Raw genomic sequence first — 17,215 nt, forward strand, 5'->3', positions numbered from 1 at the left:
TTTATTTTTCTTCCCTAGAAGCCCAAACTTTTTAAACTAAGAACCCTCAAGTCTTTGTTGTTGGATCTTGTTTCCCCATCTGACTTTGTCGGTATCATTTATCTATGTGTGGCACAGCATGGATCGTTAACAGCAACAGTTTGAATCAGATATTTTTATCATTCAATCTCTGTTCCTCATGACGCGCTGCTCTCTCTGGTCACCTTAGCAACCTGCATCATTACCATTTCTCTCGAGCTCTTTATCTCCCTTTGTTTACTTTATTCCTGGCATGATCCACATTACTGGCACCGGACCTTTGATAAACAGTTTTCTCTCTCTCTCTCTCTCTTTTTTCAGGATACTCAGTCCACCAGTGTCCTGGCTGATGACAGCGGCTCTGTCTTGATGGACGACACCTCCAGCCAATGGTCAGCTGCTGCGGACACAGAGGAGGAGAGGAAGAGTGCCTTAGAGAAAAGCATGTATGTGTTTTATCTGTGCAAACATCTCTGACATCATTTGTACGCAACGATAAATCTTGTGACATTAATGTCCCTACATTTAGTGAATTGATGTGCGATGGCTCAAACTGTGTTTTATTTAAAGGACGCTGCAGAATGTCATCAAAGAAAGATTTGACTGTATGCACCACAAAGTCACCCAGCAGCCAGTTATAAGGCTGTAAAACTTTGACTTGGCACTAAATGAAAAGTCAAGGGATACATAATGCGTGCCAAATGTCAGTCAAGTAACACACCAAGAGCTTCTGTGCTATAATACTGAAGAGAATTTACTAATTCACAAAAAACAAACAAAAGAACCACCTATGATCCTATTTTAGGATTGGCTGTCACATGGGACAAACTTTCAGCTGCTTCAGTTTTTGGATCCTACTATTGTAAAACAGTGAAGAGGCTCCTTATTTGACTCAAAAGTCCTGGAAAAAATACATTATTTAATACAAATATACATAAAAAACACATAATGCACATAGTTTTCCTTTTAATCACTGATCTCAAAGAATTTTTCTGCTTTCAGCCACATTTCACAGTCTATTACCCACATCACTGTGTGCTCAGGTCATGTCATAACATCTGAGCCATCTTCATGAAAACAAGACTAACTGACTTTGAGAGTCATAAAATATTTTCCAGAGTGATTACTTAAATTTTGCTCGTTCAGCTGACTGACAAACCACCAAGATTGCATTAATTAATTCGATTTATTTAATTTAAAGTGCATCACTTAAATAATTGCTTGTGTTTTCTCACAGTTTATGATTTGTACCAACTCATATAATTACTTCCAGGAAACCTCAGATACAATTACAATCTGGTATCACTTCCAGTCTGTGAAATTATTAGGAAAGTGGGACCTATAAAATAAAACATTACTGTGTGTTTTGTAGTCTGCAAAATAAATTTGCAACACTAATCTTCCCTCATTTATATCTTTACAGGTACGTACTGAAGGAGCTTATTGAGACAGAGAAGCATTATGTGGCAGACTTGGGGCTCATTGTGGAGGTAAACCTCACAGTCTGCCAGTTAAGAACACACACAAGAGGGAACTTTTAGTCATGCACCCAGTCTGTTAGAGACAGCTCTAAATCCTAATCATCACAATTCCTCCACCTTACTGCACACTTTGGTCTGCCTTCATCGCACGTCTTCAGCATTAAGCAGATTTTGTGAATTATTATCTTGAAGGGTATTATGTTGCAGTGCTATCTGTCTTCTGGTCCCTTAAATAGCTTCAGATATTTTGGTTCAGAAAAGAATTCTTGCTGTCTGAAAGTTCATAAAAGCTCAGTGATATCTGTTGTATAATTGCTGCTCTTTTTTTATAACAGCCTTGCTATATTTACTTGTGTTACTGAGAGCCAGCTGTGGGATTCTGAGGGCGTGAACAGACAGTGGCTTTGTCCTTTCATTTTCAGGGCTACATGGCCACGATAACCTCCAAAGGTGTACCAGAGGACATGAAGGGAAAAGACAAGATTGTTTTTGGGAACATTCACCAAATATTTGACTGGCATAAAGAGTAAGTCTGTGTGGAATGTGTGGAAAATTCAGTGTTTCAACTGCATTCAAAGTGAGCGACATGCAGTGATTTGTAGTTGAATGTAGAACAAAAGAACAAAAGGTCAGGAAGCAAATCTGACCTCCCGTTTTGAGGATGGTCATGACTTGTGTTTTCTCTCTGTAGCTACTTCCTGGGAGAGCTGGAGAAGTGTTTGGCAGAGCCAGAGAGGCTGGCTCAGCTCTTCATTAAACATGTGAGTGTGACTACCACGTAAGCATACACACACACACACACTTCTGAGTCTGCTGCTGTTTAGAGTGAAGGTAAAAGAGCTATGAAAACACACAGACCTCCTGTTTATCCTATAACGTACCTCGTCCCCTCGTCTCTCAACTGCCTGCATCTCCTCTTCCACTTCCCTGTTACTGATACGTCCCAATCCTGTCTGTGTTTTTACAACGGTTCACACAGCTCACACACACATGCTGATCGCAGTCGGGCCGGACTGCTCAGGAAATGGCTGGAAAAAAACAGTCACAAAAGACAACAAGAATAAGACGATGAATAACAAATCTTCGGCTCAGGCTCTTTGATATGAACACTTTTTTCTACCTAAAACAGTGACCCACTTCTACATATTTTGGCTCTAGAACCAAGCAAAGTGATGCATGCAAGAGAGATTCACTGTTAAGTATATTGTTCTTGGAATAGAATAGAGCCAGAGTCAGTGAAGGGTCACAGGACTGATACAGGGAGCAAAATTAGATTTATGTATATTGGTTAAGTGGTGGCACATGCAGACTACGTAGACATGATGGGTAATTTGACCAAGTCGGCTTTGCTTTTTTTTTGAAGATGATTAAGTTAAATGTTTCTGTCTCTCTTTTTGCTATATTCACTCAGTTCTTTAAACAATTCAATAAGGCTCAGCCCACTGGATAATCAACTTAAAAAGCCTGTGGGGGAATAAAGAAACTTGTAACTAAATCTAAGCATGGTGTCAAACTGTGAAAACAAGCAGACTGGGAACATGGTCCTAATGAAAAGCAGAGAGCTCAATCTGCTTTTAACAAGAGCTGTGTCAAAGATGCATGTGTGCTCACCTTCAGCATATAAACGCGTAAACACACATTACACAGGAAGCTAGTCCACAGACACACACCATCATATGTCTGCATTGTTACATGATGTCAGCATTCAGATGGAGCAGCTCACTGTTCTCCTGGTTACAGAGCCACGTAGCTTGTTGCTAGGTACAGTGTTATATTGACAGGTGCTAAAAGTCTCTGGTTACACTGAGGGTAACCTGGGTAAATTATACATAACCTGATGCTCATCTACATGTAACTCCATTAGGCCTCACAGCGCTGCCACATCTGCACTCCCATGCCAATTAGTCACAGAAGAGTAGGCGCTACCAGGCAGCTTCAAAGGCCCTGTTACAAATCATTATTGCTCCGCTCCCTTTCATCCCAAACAGCAACCACTGACACTGCCCAGTGCTGTTGTTTTTTGCTCAGTTTTCAGGGGCATGTTCATTTAATTCTAACATGTATTTTTCTACACACTGAGGCTCAGTTTGTGGATCATTTTTTACCAAAAGCTCAAATGAACATTTCTTGTGTTGCAGGAGAGGCGTCTGCATATGTATGTTGTGTACTGTCAGAATAAGCCCAAGTCGGAACACATTGTCTCAGAATATATTGAGACCTATTTTGAGGTGAGTTGTAACCTTTTAGACCCCCTTTCTAAGTGATCAAAACACACAATTGCAGTCCACTGATATTAAGACATGTACAGAATACATCCTATACTACAGTCTAGGCTGTATTCTGTGTGTTATACTGTACATGGATCTCCTTTGAGATGCCTTTTATTATTGAAAATGTAATCCGCTCATTTTTAGTGACAGCAAACACAAGAAAAATGGACACACAATATAATCCCTGTGGTTTATTGTGTTTAGAGGGATTATAATGGCCATCAGCGACCGTGTGTTTTTTGCTGTTGCTGTCATGTTGATCGGTGTTGTATGTGCCTCTGCTGTCAGGAGCTCCGGCAGCAGCTGGGTCACAGGCTGCAGCTCAACGACCTGCTCATCAAACCTGTCCAGAGGATCATGAAGTATCAGCTGCTGCTCAAGGTGAACAGCAGGGCATTGCAAGTGCTGTTGATCACATGCACAAGGACCTATACCACACACACTGAGCAGCTGCCAGACACCACCGCAGAGTCTGCTGTTGTAAACATACAAAAAAACAGAATCAGTTCACTTTGCAGTACCAAGAGGAAGATCAAAATTACAGAAAGCTTACCATAGGAAATAAATAATAATATGTGAAAGTCTTTGAAGGCAACCATAACATTTTATCCCTGGTATAAAACCTTGCCTAGAATTATAAAACTTTGGCACTCAAATGAAAGGTTAGTTCAACACTCAAATACTCCTCCAGATGTTCTCACCTCACTCTGGGCAGTAAAGCTGGAATGCTCTGGTGATGATGCTGTGTTTATTTCAACAGGACTTCCTAAAGTATTACACCAAAGCTGGGATGGACACAGAAGAGCTGGAGGTGGGTGTCCAGATAGATGAAAATGAGGATTCAAAGTGTTTTTTTTTATTAGAAAACACACATGTTGTTTATTCTTGATAATAAAGTCTCTCTTTTCTGTTACACAGAAAGCAGTCGAAGTGATGTGCTTTGTGCCAAAACGTTGCAATGACATGATGAATGTGGGGCGACTACAAGGCTTCGAGGTACATCTCCAAGGATTTCAGATCCTCATCCCCCTTCCAGGCAATCACCTTTAAAACATTACCCAGTGTAAATACTTCCTCTGTTTGTTTTCTTCGTCTTCACTGTGGTACCAGGGGAAAATCACAGCCCAGGGTAAACTGCTCCAGCAAGACACCTTTACCATCACTGAGCAGGACAGTGGCTTCCTGTCTCGAGCCAAGGAACGACGCGTCTTCCTGTTTGAGCAGCTGGTCATCTTCAGTGAGCCAATCGACAGGAAGAAAGGCTTCTTGCTCCCTGGATACACTTTTAAAAACAGCATCAAGGTGGGTGCCAACTCAGAGAAGGCACCAGGGATATATTAAAAGAATAAAACACCAAAAGCAAATGTTCCCTGGTTATGAGTTACACAACACTGATTCTTAACTAAATCAGCATGTTATATAATTCCTTGGTGTGGACTGTTTAGAGACTTACACATGTCAGTGAAGTATTTAACAAGCAACTCAGCAGATGCTAGTCAGATACAATGTGTTCCAGGTGAGCTGCATGGGGGTGGAGCCCAACGTGGATGGAGATGATACACGCTTTGTACTGACCTCCCGCAACCCTGATGGGAGCGTGGTGCGCTTCCAGATGCAGGCCTCTTCCCCCGAGATCTCTAGAGCCTGGGTCAACGATGTAGTTCAGATCTTGGAAAGTCAGCGCAACTTTCTCAATGGTAGGTCCCAGCTGAGCTGGATACACCATATCTTCCCAATGCATAAAGCAGGCTTCAGCTTTCTTTATTGAGTCAATGGTCTCACATTGTCTGTGAGCAGTTAAATCAATGTGAGCTAAGATGTTTTTGTTTGTAGAAGCCCAATACAAAATAATCAAAACTTTCATGGTCTTTGTGAGACGATATTTGCTTAAAATGTTGACTAATATCAGTCTTGGTAACTTAACAAGATCATTTTTATACTGAATTCAATGTACAAGACAGACAGAAGAGTAGCCCCTCTCTTACTATAGATAGATAGAATATAGTATTTAAAAACACAACTTTAAAAGAACTATAACTCCAATTAACACCTTTGTAGGGGGGCTGACATGTAAATAGATGCTTTATAAAACATTCAGACTATGATCTGGTCCTGCTCTCTGTCTTTTAGCCTTACAGTCACCTATTGAGTACCAGCGGCGAGAGAGCAAGTCTAATAGTCTGGGCCGCAGTATGAGGCCCCCTCTGTCTGCTGCCAGTGCCCTGCGGCCCCACTCCTCAGCCTCTATTGACCGTCATAAGCTGCCCTCCCTTCACTCTCATAACATCTCCCTCCCCTCACTCTACCTGCCCAGCCAAGGTCCGAGCCAAGGATCCAACGAGGGCTACTCACTGAGGGATGTAAGTGTCTTTGGTTGTTTCTCTCTCTTCCCTTCAGACAGTGACAGAGGTCCTGTTTATGAAACACTGCTAGCTGCTTAAGTGTTCTTGGCTGTTAGACTTGACTGTTGTGTGTGTGTATTCACTTCAGTAACAAGTATCTGGTTTATCTGCAGCCCACTGTGATCCAGCTGTGCCCTGCTGACTCCCACACTGTTTCTCCATCACATGTCCAGCTGGGCTTCAGTGATCACACAGGCTGTCAAGCGGTGTCCAATGGGCTGTACAACCCAAACACACCAAGTGCACAGGTAGTGCATGTGCATGCATTTAGAGAGGGAGCCCCGGTTACAGGCTCTCCTCAGTGTTACAATATAAATGTAATAATTTTGCACATAGTTCAACATTGTGTTATCAAGCAGTCACTGTTCGACACTAGCACTGAGAAAATTAATGACAAAACACTCTACAGGAAGCAAACCACTAGGAAAATAATGGGCCATTATATAACGCCTGATAATAATTCCACTGTGCTCATTAAGTTAAATTAAAAGATGAAAGACTTTAGTAAATGGTAGCCATTTATTTAGACACAAAACAGCAGAGCGGAGGGATTTGTTGAGTTATAAGTAGAGTTATTTCTCCCCCTACAGGATAAAAAGGGAATCTAAAAAATATCAGATTATTTCAATCATGAAAACATACATAAGTATAGCCAGTGGGGACATTTTCAGTTCCCTGTGCGTTATATAAAATGTATGTCTCAATAAATTTCAGCCAGTCTAAATGTTAAGGTTTGACCAGAACACTAGGAGCATCCTGTTGTTGGTCTCGTTAGCGTTGTCTCCCTCTGTCATCACCTGACTCTATTCCTCAGAGAAAGAGATAGAAAAAACAACAACTGCTGACAAGCCAGAGGTTGTTGTTTTCAAACTCTTCCTCTGTTTACTCAGGCTTGGCACATAGCAAACAGGAAGAAGGCAGAGTCAGACAAGGAAGTCAGGGCGAGATGCCTATCAAATGCAGATAATTGTTTCCCATACTTGATGGCGGGGAATGTAATGGACCAGAGCATTTTTAGCCTGGGGTTTTAAAATGACAAAAATAGCTTATAAATTACAGATTTTTCCCCCCTCACATTTTCCATTAAATGATTCATGAGTAGGTTGGGAAAGGGAAGCTGTGTTCTTGTTTTCTTGTAAAGTACATTAAATGAAAGTTTCTTTACTTTATGTCTGAACAATGCACATTCACTCTCTCCCCAGCAGAGAGCAGGAGAGGGTTGCCGCCGGGGTCAGGCTGCTGATGGTGGGAGCCAAGCTCCACTGTCAGGTCCCTCAGCTGGACGACGCCCCAGCAACCTGGCCCAGCTAGCCGAGGACGACCTTTGAACTTTGACACTATGGGTCTGCTGGGTCAGGAGGACAGCAGCTCATACCCCAGCTGTGAAGACAACACTTGTCTGCTGTTTGTGTGTGCCAGGCTGGACCCGTACCTGGTTATGAATTCTGGCAGATAATGAAGGAATTTAGGGGAATATATGAAAAAAAAACTGACTACAACCGAACAAAATGACTTTGCTTCTTTTTAGGGAGCCATTAAAAGGGAGGTGACCTAGCCTTGCGCACCTTCAGCGTACTGTACATGAACAGCACCCAGTTGGATGCTACTGGGTTCAGAGGTATATAGAACACTCCGTGAGCACTCACTGTTATGACAATTTCTGCTTTTTACCTTTTTTGAGAGTTTGTATGCCATGCTATTCTCTCTTTCAAAGGGCAAGAGGAATTTGTTTGATGATTCCATTCCTAATTGGGGCAGTCACTGGAGTTCTGCGTGTGCCTGAATGTATGTGTATGAAGCAGTGTGTGGATGTGTATGTGTGCATGTAAATGTGCAAGAGTCGCTCTTCTTGTATCCTCTGGTATATTTTCTCAATGTTTTTTTCTGGTGCCCCAGTGTGAAGACAAACACAGCTACATGAATATGTTTTTTAAATTTCCCTGCTGACGACTGAGTTTGCTGTTTATGTCAACAAGAACGGGAAAAGGCAGAACACTTGATACGAACATGCCACAAAGACTGTACTCTCTCAGTTTTCATGTGAAAGTGAAGAAACTTTCCTTCTTGCCACAGTGTTGAGAGCCCCTGTGTGCTCTGTTATTCTGTTTGACTGGCCCTTACTTTGATCTGGACAAAAAGGCATGCGGGAGCCCCCTGGAGGTTCTCTGTGGGTATGACGTCACTTCAGAATATACTTTTTACTCTTTGGGCAACTCCAGAGGAGTTGCAAGATAGATGCATTCAAAGGGCCTGCTGTGCTGACCCAACGTGTTGCATGCAACATCTCCATGGTGACTGACTGGCACACAGTGTTACTTTACTTTTCATAATTGAAATAGGTTGCTTGTGATTGTGGGGTCTGCAGTCCCTAAAATGGCTTAAACTAATATGAATTGTTTTATTAGTCCACTCATGTCAAGATTGTGCACCATTTCTATAATCTCTGTTAGATTTTTGCCCTCATGGACTAAATACTGTACATTGCATACCAATCATCATACGTTTCCTCTCGCAAGATAAAGAATGACCCAGGTAGGCCAACAGATGCTGGAAATCAAATCTGCATGTCCCCTCTTCCTCTATAGTGCCAAAGACGACCAGAACTCGCCACTCAAATGTTTCATGCTCTTACTCTCTCTCAGCTTGCCACTACTCTTACAAAATAATCTGTATTTACGTGGATTGTAAAGCCTAAGTGACAAATTGAGGAGAGTGGAGTAGTCAAATGGGACTGTCCTGTCAGGTCTGTTCCTCTATGTGGCCAGCAGATGTCCCCACAAGGCTTTCACTTCCACTTTATTTAGATGATACATAAAAGCTGCACCAAAGATCAATGGGCCTCATATTTCAGAGCTGCTTAACGATCAGTCCGAAAACCCAAACTAAATTTACTTCAATTAAACTGAAAGCTGAGATTTTAGGTGAGCTGTAACCATGTCACAGAATCCATCTGCTGTTAATGTAAACTGCAGACTTTTTGTTTATTAAACTGATCAGGCAGTTTTGCATGTAACACAAAGGAATACCACTACAGGGAACCAACAGCAAAGACATACATCCATGAGAGGGTTGGTTAATGCCATTTTTGACTGAGTAGAAACCGTTGTATCATATCTAATAAAGAGAGTCTTTTTGATTTTTTTGTGCTATTGTCTTTTCACACATAAATACTTTAATCAGGTTATCATGTCAGGGATTTATGTATGTTAAATGATAATATAGCCGCAGTAGGTTTAACTATAGTGTTAGGTTGTGTGCTAATTCGGCTTTAAAGTATTAATTTTGCTGTGGAAGTCGTCAAATTCTGCTGTGGGATCCCTGTGAAAGACAAAGCACTTGGAGAAAGTTCAAACAGGATTAAAAACAAAGAGAAGAAACCCCTGGATGAGCAGACATCTGGTTGGCTGGCCTCTGAATAAAGCCCCATTCTGGGCAGTAAAGCAGGGCCCATCGTAACACGACTGTGATATATGGATGCTGTGGAGAGTGGGGGGGCTGAAGGGGGTATTAACTTTCACAAGGGTGCAAAATCAAAAGGAGTTCCTGTCACCACTGAGGGGGTCTCAGCAACAGGGGTCCCATTCACAGGGAATTCCTCTCCACTGCCCTCTGTCGCATCTGTTGACTCAATCTTCTTCATTGAGAGAAAGAAAACACTCTTAAAGCCACATGACTGTGAACTTGATTGCAGCAGGCGAGACAAACAGCCCCTTCAATGGGATGAGTATTTACATAGAGGTGTGAAAATCTTTGAACAGCCCACCATGTTAGGTCTTCTTTGTGGAGGCTCTTCCTTCACACCAGCAGCACAATGAGCAGCATTTGTATTCTGAATGCAATCAAATTATCATTTAAATAAAATGTTAGATCTTTAGGTGCTCTGGGGATCCTCTGAAATTCACACATTTATTGGATGAGCTGGTGAGGGTAAAACCACCGACTCCCGCTGTCAATCAGAGATATTTACTTGACAAACAGATGTAAGAAAATAACAGTATAAAATGAAGGGAAATTGTTTTCAAGGACAATGTTTATTAAAATGTACATGCTGCCGTAACCCCATTAAAATTGCTCATGATATTTATACATAATTTACAAAGAACTTAAAAATTAAAAATGTTTGCTGATATGCAGCAGTGGGGCTTCACATTGCTGCTTGAGATAAATCTGCAGATCAAAGACTTTCATGTTTACATTTCAGAAAAGATCCGTACCTTGGAGTAGACAAATTAAGATATGTTTACGAACAAAAAACTAATTATCAACAACAACGCAGCCATTCAACCTTTGTGCATCTTTCGAAATATGAGAAATTTTTCTTTAGTAACTTGCAGCTGTACTAAGGCATACATTTATTTTTATTAATAATTATAACAATAATAATGAACAACCTTTTGGATTTTTTCACATCTTTCACATGGATAAAATATTTACATCATGAAAAAAAATAGATTTTCACATCATTGAACTTTAAATACAATTTAAATCGTCAAAGGCATAAAATCTGTTTTTGTTCCAGGTGAAACTGGTTTGTGTGGGATGTTGAGAAGTACACCAAAACCCACCCAAACTCTCACAATGTCACTGAAAAAGGCTTCAAGTTTTAAAGGTGCATTGCCTCAAACATCACTCAGTTATGTTGCTCAAAATGGCTGCTAAATATACTTTAATGTTTCTACTTGAAGTCGTTGGGCTTTCACAAAAAGAAAATATCCAGGGATGCGTGGTGCTTACCCTCTATAGTGCAAACCTATGGCAGTGAGTGTGAGTCACACAGTCTGGTATGTTGATTATTATTTCTGAATGAACGACAGATTACTCTCTTTTAATATTAGTGAGCAGAGGGTCCGTGCTCTGTGAAGGCGGCCCAGACCGGCTCTTCCTGGTCTGGTGGGTCTTCACGTGCTTGGAGAGGTGGTCACTCCTCATGAATCTCTTGCCGCACTGCTGGCACCCAAACCGCTTCTCCCCGGTGTGTGTACGGAGGTGCCGCTGAAGCTCATCTGAACGGGTGAAGCTTTTGCCACAGAAGAGCCAGTTACAGATGAAGGGCCTCTCTCCAGCGTGCCAGCGCAGATGTGCCTTCAGGTGAGAGGTCTTCTTGTACACCTTGCCACACTCTGGGATGTGGCAGATGTGGAGTCTCTTCTTTCCGAACTCCAACCCTCCACCGTTAGCTTGGCAGTTTGGGCATTTGCACCGTCTACATCGGCGTGTGGAGCTCAGCAGACCTTTGGAGGTGCCTTGGAGGAGAGCAGCTATCTGGGGCTGGTGACCCAACACCAGCTGCCTGCCCAGGGAGAAGGGATGGTTAGAAGGGGTGGCGTTGGTTTGTGGTAGGCTCCACCACTGTTGTCCTTCTTCCACATGGCCTCCGGATAGGTGATGCCTGGCTGAGGAGTTCTGGAGGAAGCTGGGGAAGTTCTGTCCCACATTGTTATGCTGAGGATAATAGGGGCCGCTGGTCTGTGGCTGCGAGGACAGCACTTTAACAGGGGACAGTTCAAAGGAGTAAGATGAAGGCGGTTCAGCTGGAGGGGTGAGAGGCAGCTCGTGGTGATGGTGGTGATGAGGGTGATGATGATGATGATGACCCAGGCCAGACTGCATGTGTCCGGGGAACTGCACCTTGGGCATGGTAAAGGTCATCTGGTGCGTGCTGAGGGCGGTGCTGGGGGGCATGTCGTTGCTCCAGAGCTGAAACATTCCAGACGTGGAGCTGACGGTTCCTTCATAGGGGAACTGGGAACCTTCTGAGCCCATCGTGCCACCCACCTGCCAGGCCTGGCTACAGGTGGTGGCCAGGAAGGAGAGGGCGTTAGGTGCTCCCTCTGGAGAGGAGCTGGGCGTCCGGTCCTGTGTGGTGATAAAAACAAGCACAGTTACACCATGTCCCACTAATAGGATGACCAAAAGTTTTGAAGGTTCATCAATAAACATTTTATTTGTAATTGTAAAGAAAACTCCACACAGTTTACATAAATTACTGCTTTAAATTTGCTATTCTACAGTTATTTTAAAAATGTTTTCACATTATTTTTTACCACAATAACAGATTAGCGCTTTCACCCACTCGTGTACAAACTGTGGAGACTCAGAAGGAAAACAAAGCTTTCTGTTTGGCATCAAAGAGAATCGTGAAGCACAAACCTGCAAGAATGTGTGCAAAAAGTTGTCCGTCCTTTGTATCGTCAGCGCAGCCATCTGTCCCCGCGCTCCTTCTCCACGCACCTGCAACACAATCTGCGCCGAGAGGCGACGACGCGCAAAGTCCGAACTACAGCTGGAAACACACAAGACGAGAAGATGCTCCGAACTCCAGCGTCATTTAAACGTCCCTCAGTCCGCTGCAGGAGAATATTGTCAATATCACTAGCAGTCCATGTCGTTTGGTGCTGAGACGCTGAAAAGGAGCCCGTGTGAAGTTGGAGGCAGACAGGCGCGCAGTAAATCCTCGCGATCAACTTAAAGGCGCCTGAGCTGCATCTTCTCTTTATAGAGAGAAAAGATCCTCTCAACGGGGTCTCCAGTATGATGCAGGCGAGCCCGTCAATAGAGAGGAGATGTGAGGGAGGAAGGAGGGGGGGCTTGTTAGGTGAATGGGTGGGCTACTCATAATTTCACTCAATTTCAAACAAATGCTGACCCCAAGTACTGACTCCTCCCCCGACTGTTCTGGGGGAAAAAGGGCTGATACGAAGTCTCCCATAACACACACTTTAAGAAGATCTATTTTTAAAATAAACCCACAAAACTATCACGGAGTTAGCATTATGTGTTTCAGCAAGTTTTAGTGTCTACGTTTTGCACAACAACAAAATGCTTAGTCTGTTAAAAGATCTAAGATTAGTAGAGCCAGCTCAGTCAAAAATATTCTCCACCCTGGGAGTGTTTGCACACTGTTTCAACACGTGGGAGTTCAAGTAAAGATAGAAGAGATTAAATATGATAATTTTGGCAAATGACAGTGATGCAGTGTTTAATGAAACTGATTTCTACAGAAAGAGCAATAACAATCATTAATTACATTTCAGAGAAAGATGTGTGTTACTTATACAAACAATGAATGAGTAAATGAATGAATTTTGAGGTAATCTGATTATTAGTTTTCTCAGGATGACACAAACTTTGTTGTGCCTTAACGCTGCAGACTGGCTTAGCAAATGCGAGACTCACACACTCTGAAGAAAGTCACAGTATCTTCCTCCTCACAAAGCTAATTGATAAAACTCAATCAAAGAGTGAGTTCTCACCAGTAGGTGACATGTCAAATAGGCTGCCCTGTGTGACATTCTCACATTTCAGAGTTCAAGTGGAGGCCGCTTTCAGATCTGCTCCATTTAATGCAGATTGAGGCTTAATCTCATTCTGTAAGTCTGTTCACCATTACAATGTTAAGAGTTTAAATCCAGGCTGGGAGTCTGTTTCTCATGTAAATTCTGAGTTCCTCACTTGTCTACTCCTCACTGTTTCACAGACTGTGATCCTTAAATAAACACACCCCGAAGAGCAGCCTATCTAAAATTAGTAATAACCCCCAAAAAAGTTTCTTTTATTCCACTTACCCTGTAATTAAATTAGCAGGGTTTTTTTTAAAGCCAGTGATAAAAATCACTTAACTGTACCAGTTGGTTGAGGCCTTTTTTTTGTTTGGAAGAAGCTGTGTGAAAGACAGAATGCAGCTTATGTTGTGACTCTGAAGGAGGCGTCTTGAAACACAAATCCCACATATTGTGTTTATTTTAGCGGCGGTAAAATCTGTGCATCTATATTTAGTTTTCAGAGAAAAAGGGATCATTTCTGTATTTGTGTGGAATTACAAACAAAGATCTTCAGATCAGGATTATAGTCATATTAAAAATAGATGTATTGAAAATAGATATTCAATGATACAAATACCCCATAATAAATATGATGTAGTCACAACAGCACTGACAAAAAACAGTCTAATTCCAAATTAAAGTGAACATTTAGGATGAAAGAAAACAGTAGTAGAGGCAAGCAGCGAGGAGGACGTGAAAACAGGAGTGTTTCTTGGAGGCAGAGGTATACTCTGGTTTATTACGGAGCAGAAGTTGTTAATTACCCTGATTCTTATTTCCTGTCCCCTCCCCCCCCCCCCCCCACACCACCCCACCCCCACTGTACTGCCTCCCAGATGAGTGTCTTTGAAGTGCAAAGTACTCTCTCCTCACTTTGAACTGTGAAAACAATGCTCATGTGGTGGTGCTTACCTTCCCCATGTTACCTCATTTAAATAGACCTGGATACGGCTTCCACAGTATTCAAGGGAAAACTAATTTCCAGAGAAAGAGGTCCCTGTGTTCATTAAACAGCTGGTGAGATTGCTGGTAATCAGGTTCCACTCCGTCATACACTGCACGCCGCTCCAATACGTGGCTACCAACAACTTCAAAACTGACACAGACTTAAAACAACAAGATGATGCAGATGTTCAAATGTTCTGATTTCTACAGAGACAGAGAGGAAACACGTCCTAGAAAATTAAACAACAGACTTCAGAAACTAGGGTTTAATGTGTAATCATCCAACCTTGGAGGCAGCGCTTCTGCCCATTGTTGAGCACAAATGGTGTTGTTTTTGTTGCAGACATAATCTTTTCCTCTTAAAGTCAAAGCGTAGAATATGCAAGTGGGCACTCAAGCTGTTTTTATCATGCCTGGGGGCAGTTTAAAAGCCTCAGATCACTAAATTGTCCCAGCTGTCTTGGCCATCTGCACTCCAAAAGGGCAGCCACAGAGGAGAGCAGCCTTTGTACTGGTGGCCATGTCAAAAAGCCAGTTTTACTGCACTGTGCTGACTCAATTGGTCCCGATGTGACAAATGTGGCCCTAATGGATGAGACAGACAGCATGTAAAAGCCTGCTGCTAACTGTAGTGCTCCACTCTGTAACCATTCAGCAAGAAAGGCTGGACCTGATGGAGCATAATTACCATGACACTCAGTTTTCTTTGGGATGAGGAGCGACACAGACAGCTGGACTTTACAGTGCAACAATTTGATATCTTATTCAGGAATCTGTTCCTCACTGTTTCCCCCTGAGTTATAAATGTGTGTGACTGCTTGAGAAGAAAGCACAGAGGGGGTATTGTGCTAATACTGATGTGTGATGTGTGTCAAAGGTTTGTTGCTGTGGATTCTGTTTTTCTCAGTGGACCAACAGAGCATTTGTAAATGATTTCTTATATCATTTCATTTTTGCAGATACAGGTACTCATCTATGAAATATTGTGAAAGGTTTCTTCCAGCCTAGCCTGATTGTCTCCCTCTACATACCAACCCGAAGCATTTATTTTTCTTCTGTTATATTAAGTTATTAAATAATTTAATACAGAGTTCATGATGTTATGTCCAAGGCTTTTAATGCCAGCATGCCTGACCCCACCGCTGTAAAACTTCGGTCAAAGTGGCATATACGCTGTACTGACTCCAACAAGAGAGGAAGAAGACGAAACAGGAAGTTAAGTTAAAGAATAAAAAATATATAAAATAGATACAAATGTAACCAAGTGGCAATTGTCTGAGATGTGTTTCAGTTATATTAGTGGTGCCTTCTGCAGATACAGCCTTCTTTTGATAATTTTACAAATTGTCCCTTTAATTCAAATGTTGTTGAAATATTTAGATGAAAAAATACAGTTATTTTCTCTATAAAAATAAGCAGATGAGGACATTTTATGAGGACCTGGTATGTATTAGTTTAGTTTGTCATTGAAATAAAATGTTAAACTCTCAAATGTATAATTAGAGCAACATTGAAACATAAATGAGGGAATTATTATATTTTTGCATTGCTGCTCAAGCACCTCGATATCACAGCAGGATCCTGTGCTGATTCCCACCCTTGTAGCACAGTTTACATTGCTAGGTGTGTGAGAAGTAGAAAACCATAATAATTCCCTCATCTCATGTCCATTAGCATGTACGAAAACCCCAAAATCTCCAGTCTTGGGCAGACACAGGCAGACAGCACGCATCTCCACTTGTCAAAGAAAACTTTTATCAATACCAAGAGCACTTGAAGTTTGTTTGCATTTTGTTTTCCAGCACTCTTAACAACTTCAGAAGTCAGATCACAGGAGTATCTGATCAAAGCGCTTCGTGGTTAGTTCTGGAAACACAGGAGTGCTACGCCACGCTTTGATACTCCACATCAATATTTCAATTCAACAATCACTTGACATGCACCCATACTCCCAGAGACGAAAGACGAAAGGGGAGAGAGAGAGAGAGGGAGAGAGAGGGAGAAGATGGAGGGGGCTTGTGAAGAACATATACAGTAAAAGAAATGGATTGAAGAACTCGCTGCCTTCTTCACCTTCGTAGCAATGTTTTATAAAGACAACCAAGCTGCCCTTTACACTCCACAGCTGACTGACCTGATTCCTGATTGTGTAAGTCAGGAAGTTTTATCACATACACAAACAAAATGTTTTTTTTTCTCTTCTTCTTCTGAAACTTCATGTCAGAAACTTGTTTTATAGACTCACAGGATTCATAACAGCCTCACTTATATATCAGTACTGGAAGTAAAACACTTGTCACAGGCTGAAAATCTGAGCAGAGGAGGTGTTTCATGTTTTATCAAAGGAAAGTAGTACAGGAACTCTGCAGTGATAAAGATGAATACAGTCCATCTGCCAAATGTCACTTTCATGGTGCTTCATAATCATTTCATCATCTTGACAGCATACGACATGCTTTGAAGGTTTCGGCCTATAAAATGCACCGTTTGATCTGAAAAGGAGACTAGTGGCACGATAAGACATGTAGTCAATCAAGAGGTGATGAGTGACACAGCTGCTAAGGACAAACTAACACTTTTTCAATGGTTTAATAGACAAATAGAGTTACAGTCTGTTATGAGTGATCATGTTGATATAAAAGATCAATATCACTCTCAGATCAGGCAGCAGCAAATTAAATTAAATTGGACAAACAAAGGAAACAAACTCTGCATTTAAAGATCACTAACTATCAATGTGTCCTAACAGGACTTACAGCTGTATGGACCAGTTTTTA

General features: G+C 41.9%; 2 protein-coding genes across 6 annotated transcripts in view; one reads left to right on the top strand and one right to left on the bottom strand.

Annotated features, from left to right (window-relative positions):
- The window catches only part of arhgef25a (Rho guanine nucleotide exchange factor (GEF) 25a), a 37,207-nt gene extending 27,900 nt beyond the window's left edge, over positions 1-9,307 (top strand). For 3 of the 5 annotated variants that reach the window (XM_028409560.1, XM_028409562.1, XM_028409563.1), the window contains 13 exons: positions 340-464; positions 1,442-1,508; positions 1,922-2,025; positions 2,191-2,260; positions 3,638-3,727; positions 4,058-4,150; positions 4,530-4,580; positions 4,688-4,765; positions 4,880-5,071; positions 5,286-5,466; positions 5,900-6,129; positions 6,285-6,419; positions 7,374-9,307. In XM_028409560.1, the coding sequence (XP_028265361.1) occupies positions 340-464; positions 1,442-1,508; positions 1,922-2,025; positions 2,191-2,260; positions 3,638-3,727; positions 4,058-4,150; positions 4,530-4,580; positions 4,688-4,765; positions 4,880-5,071; positions 5,286-5,466; positions 5,900-6,129; positions 6,285-6,419; positions 7,374-7,499 (1,542 nt within the window). In that variant the 3' untranslated portion in view covers positions 7,500-9,307. The remainder of the gene's footprint in view (positions 1-339; positions 465-1,441; positions 1,509-1,921; positions 2,026-2,190; positions 2,261-3,637; positions 3,728-4,057; positions 4,151-4,529; positions 4,581-4,687; positions 4,766-4,879; positions 5,072-5,285; positions 5,467-5,899; positions 6,130-6,284; positions 6,420-7,373) is intronic. The other 2 variants (XR_003670973.1, XM_028409561.1) reach the window with 2 other exon arrangements.
- Positions 9,308-10,986: 1,679 nt separating this feature from the next.
- sp5l (Sp5 transcription factor-like) lies at positions 10,987-12,375 on the bottom strand. Its single transcript, XM_028410560.1, has 2 exons — positions 12,322-12,375; positions 10,987-12,027 (listed from the first exon to the last, which is right to left on the bottom strand). Exons 1-2 carry the CDS (start codon positions 12,373-12,375, stop codon positions 10,987-10,989), a joined length of 1,095 nt encoding a protein of 364 aa, XP_028266361.1.
- Between the last annotated feature and the right edge of the window lie 4,840 nt (positions 12,376-17,215).

The sequence above is a fragment of the Parambassis ranga genome, chromosome 7 (genome assembly GCF_900634625.1).
Source record: "Parambassis ranga chromosome 7, fParRan2.1, whole genome shotgun sequence".
Lineage (NCBI taxonomy): Eukaryota > Metazoa > Chordata > Actinopteri > Ambassidae > Parambassis > Parambassis ranga.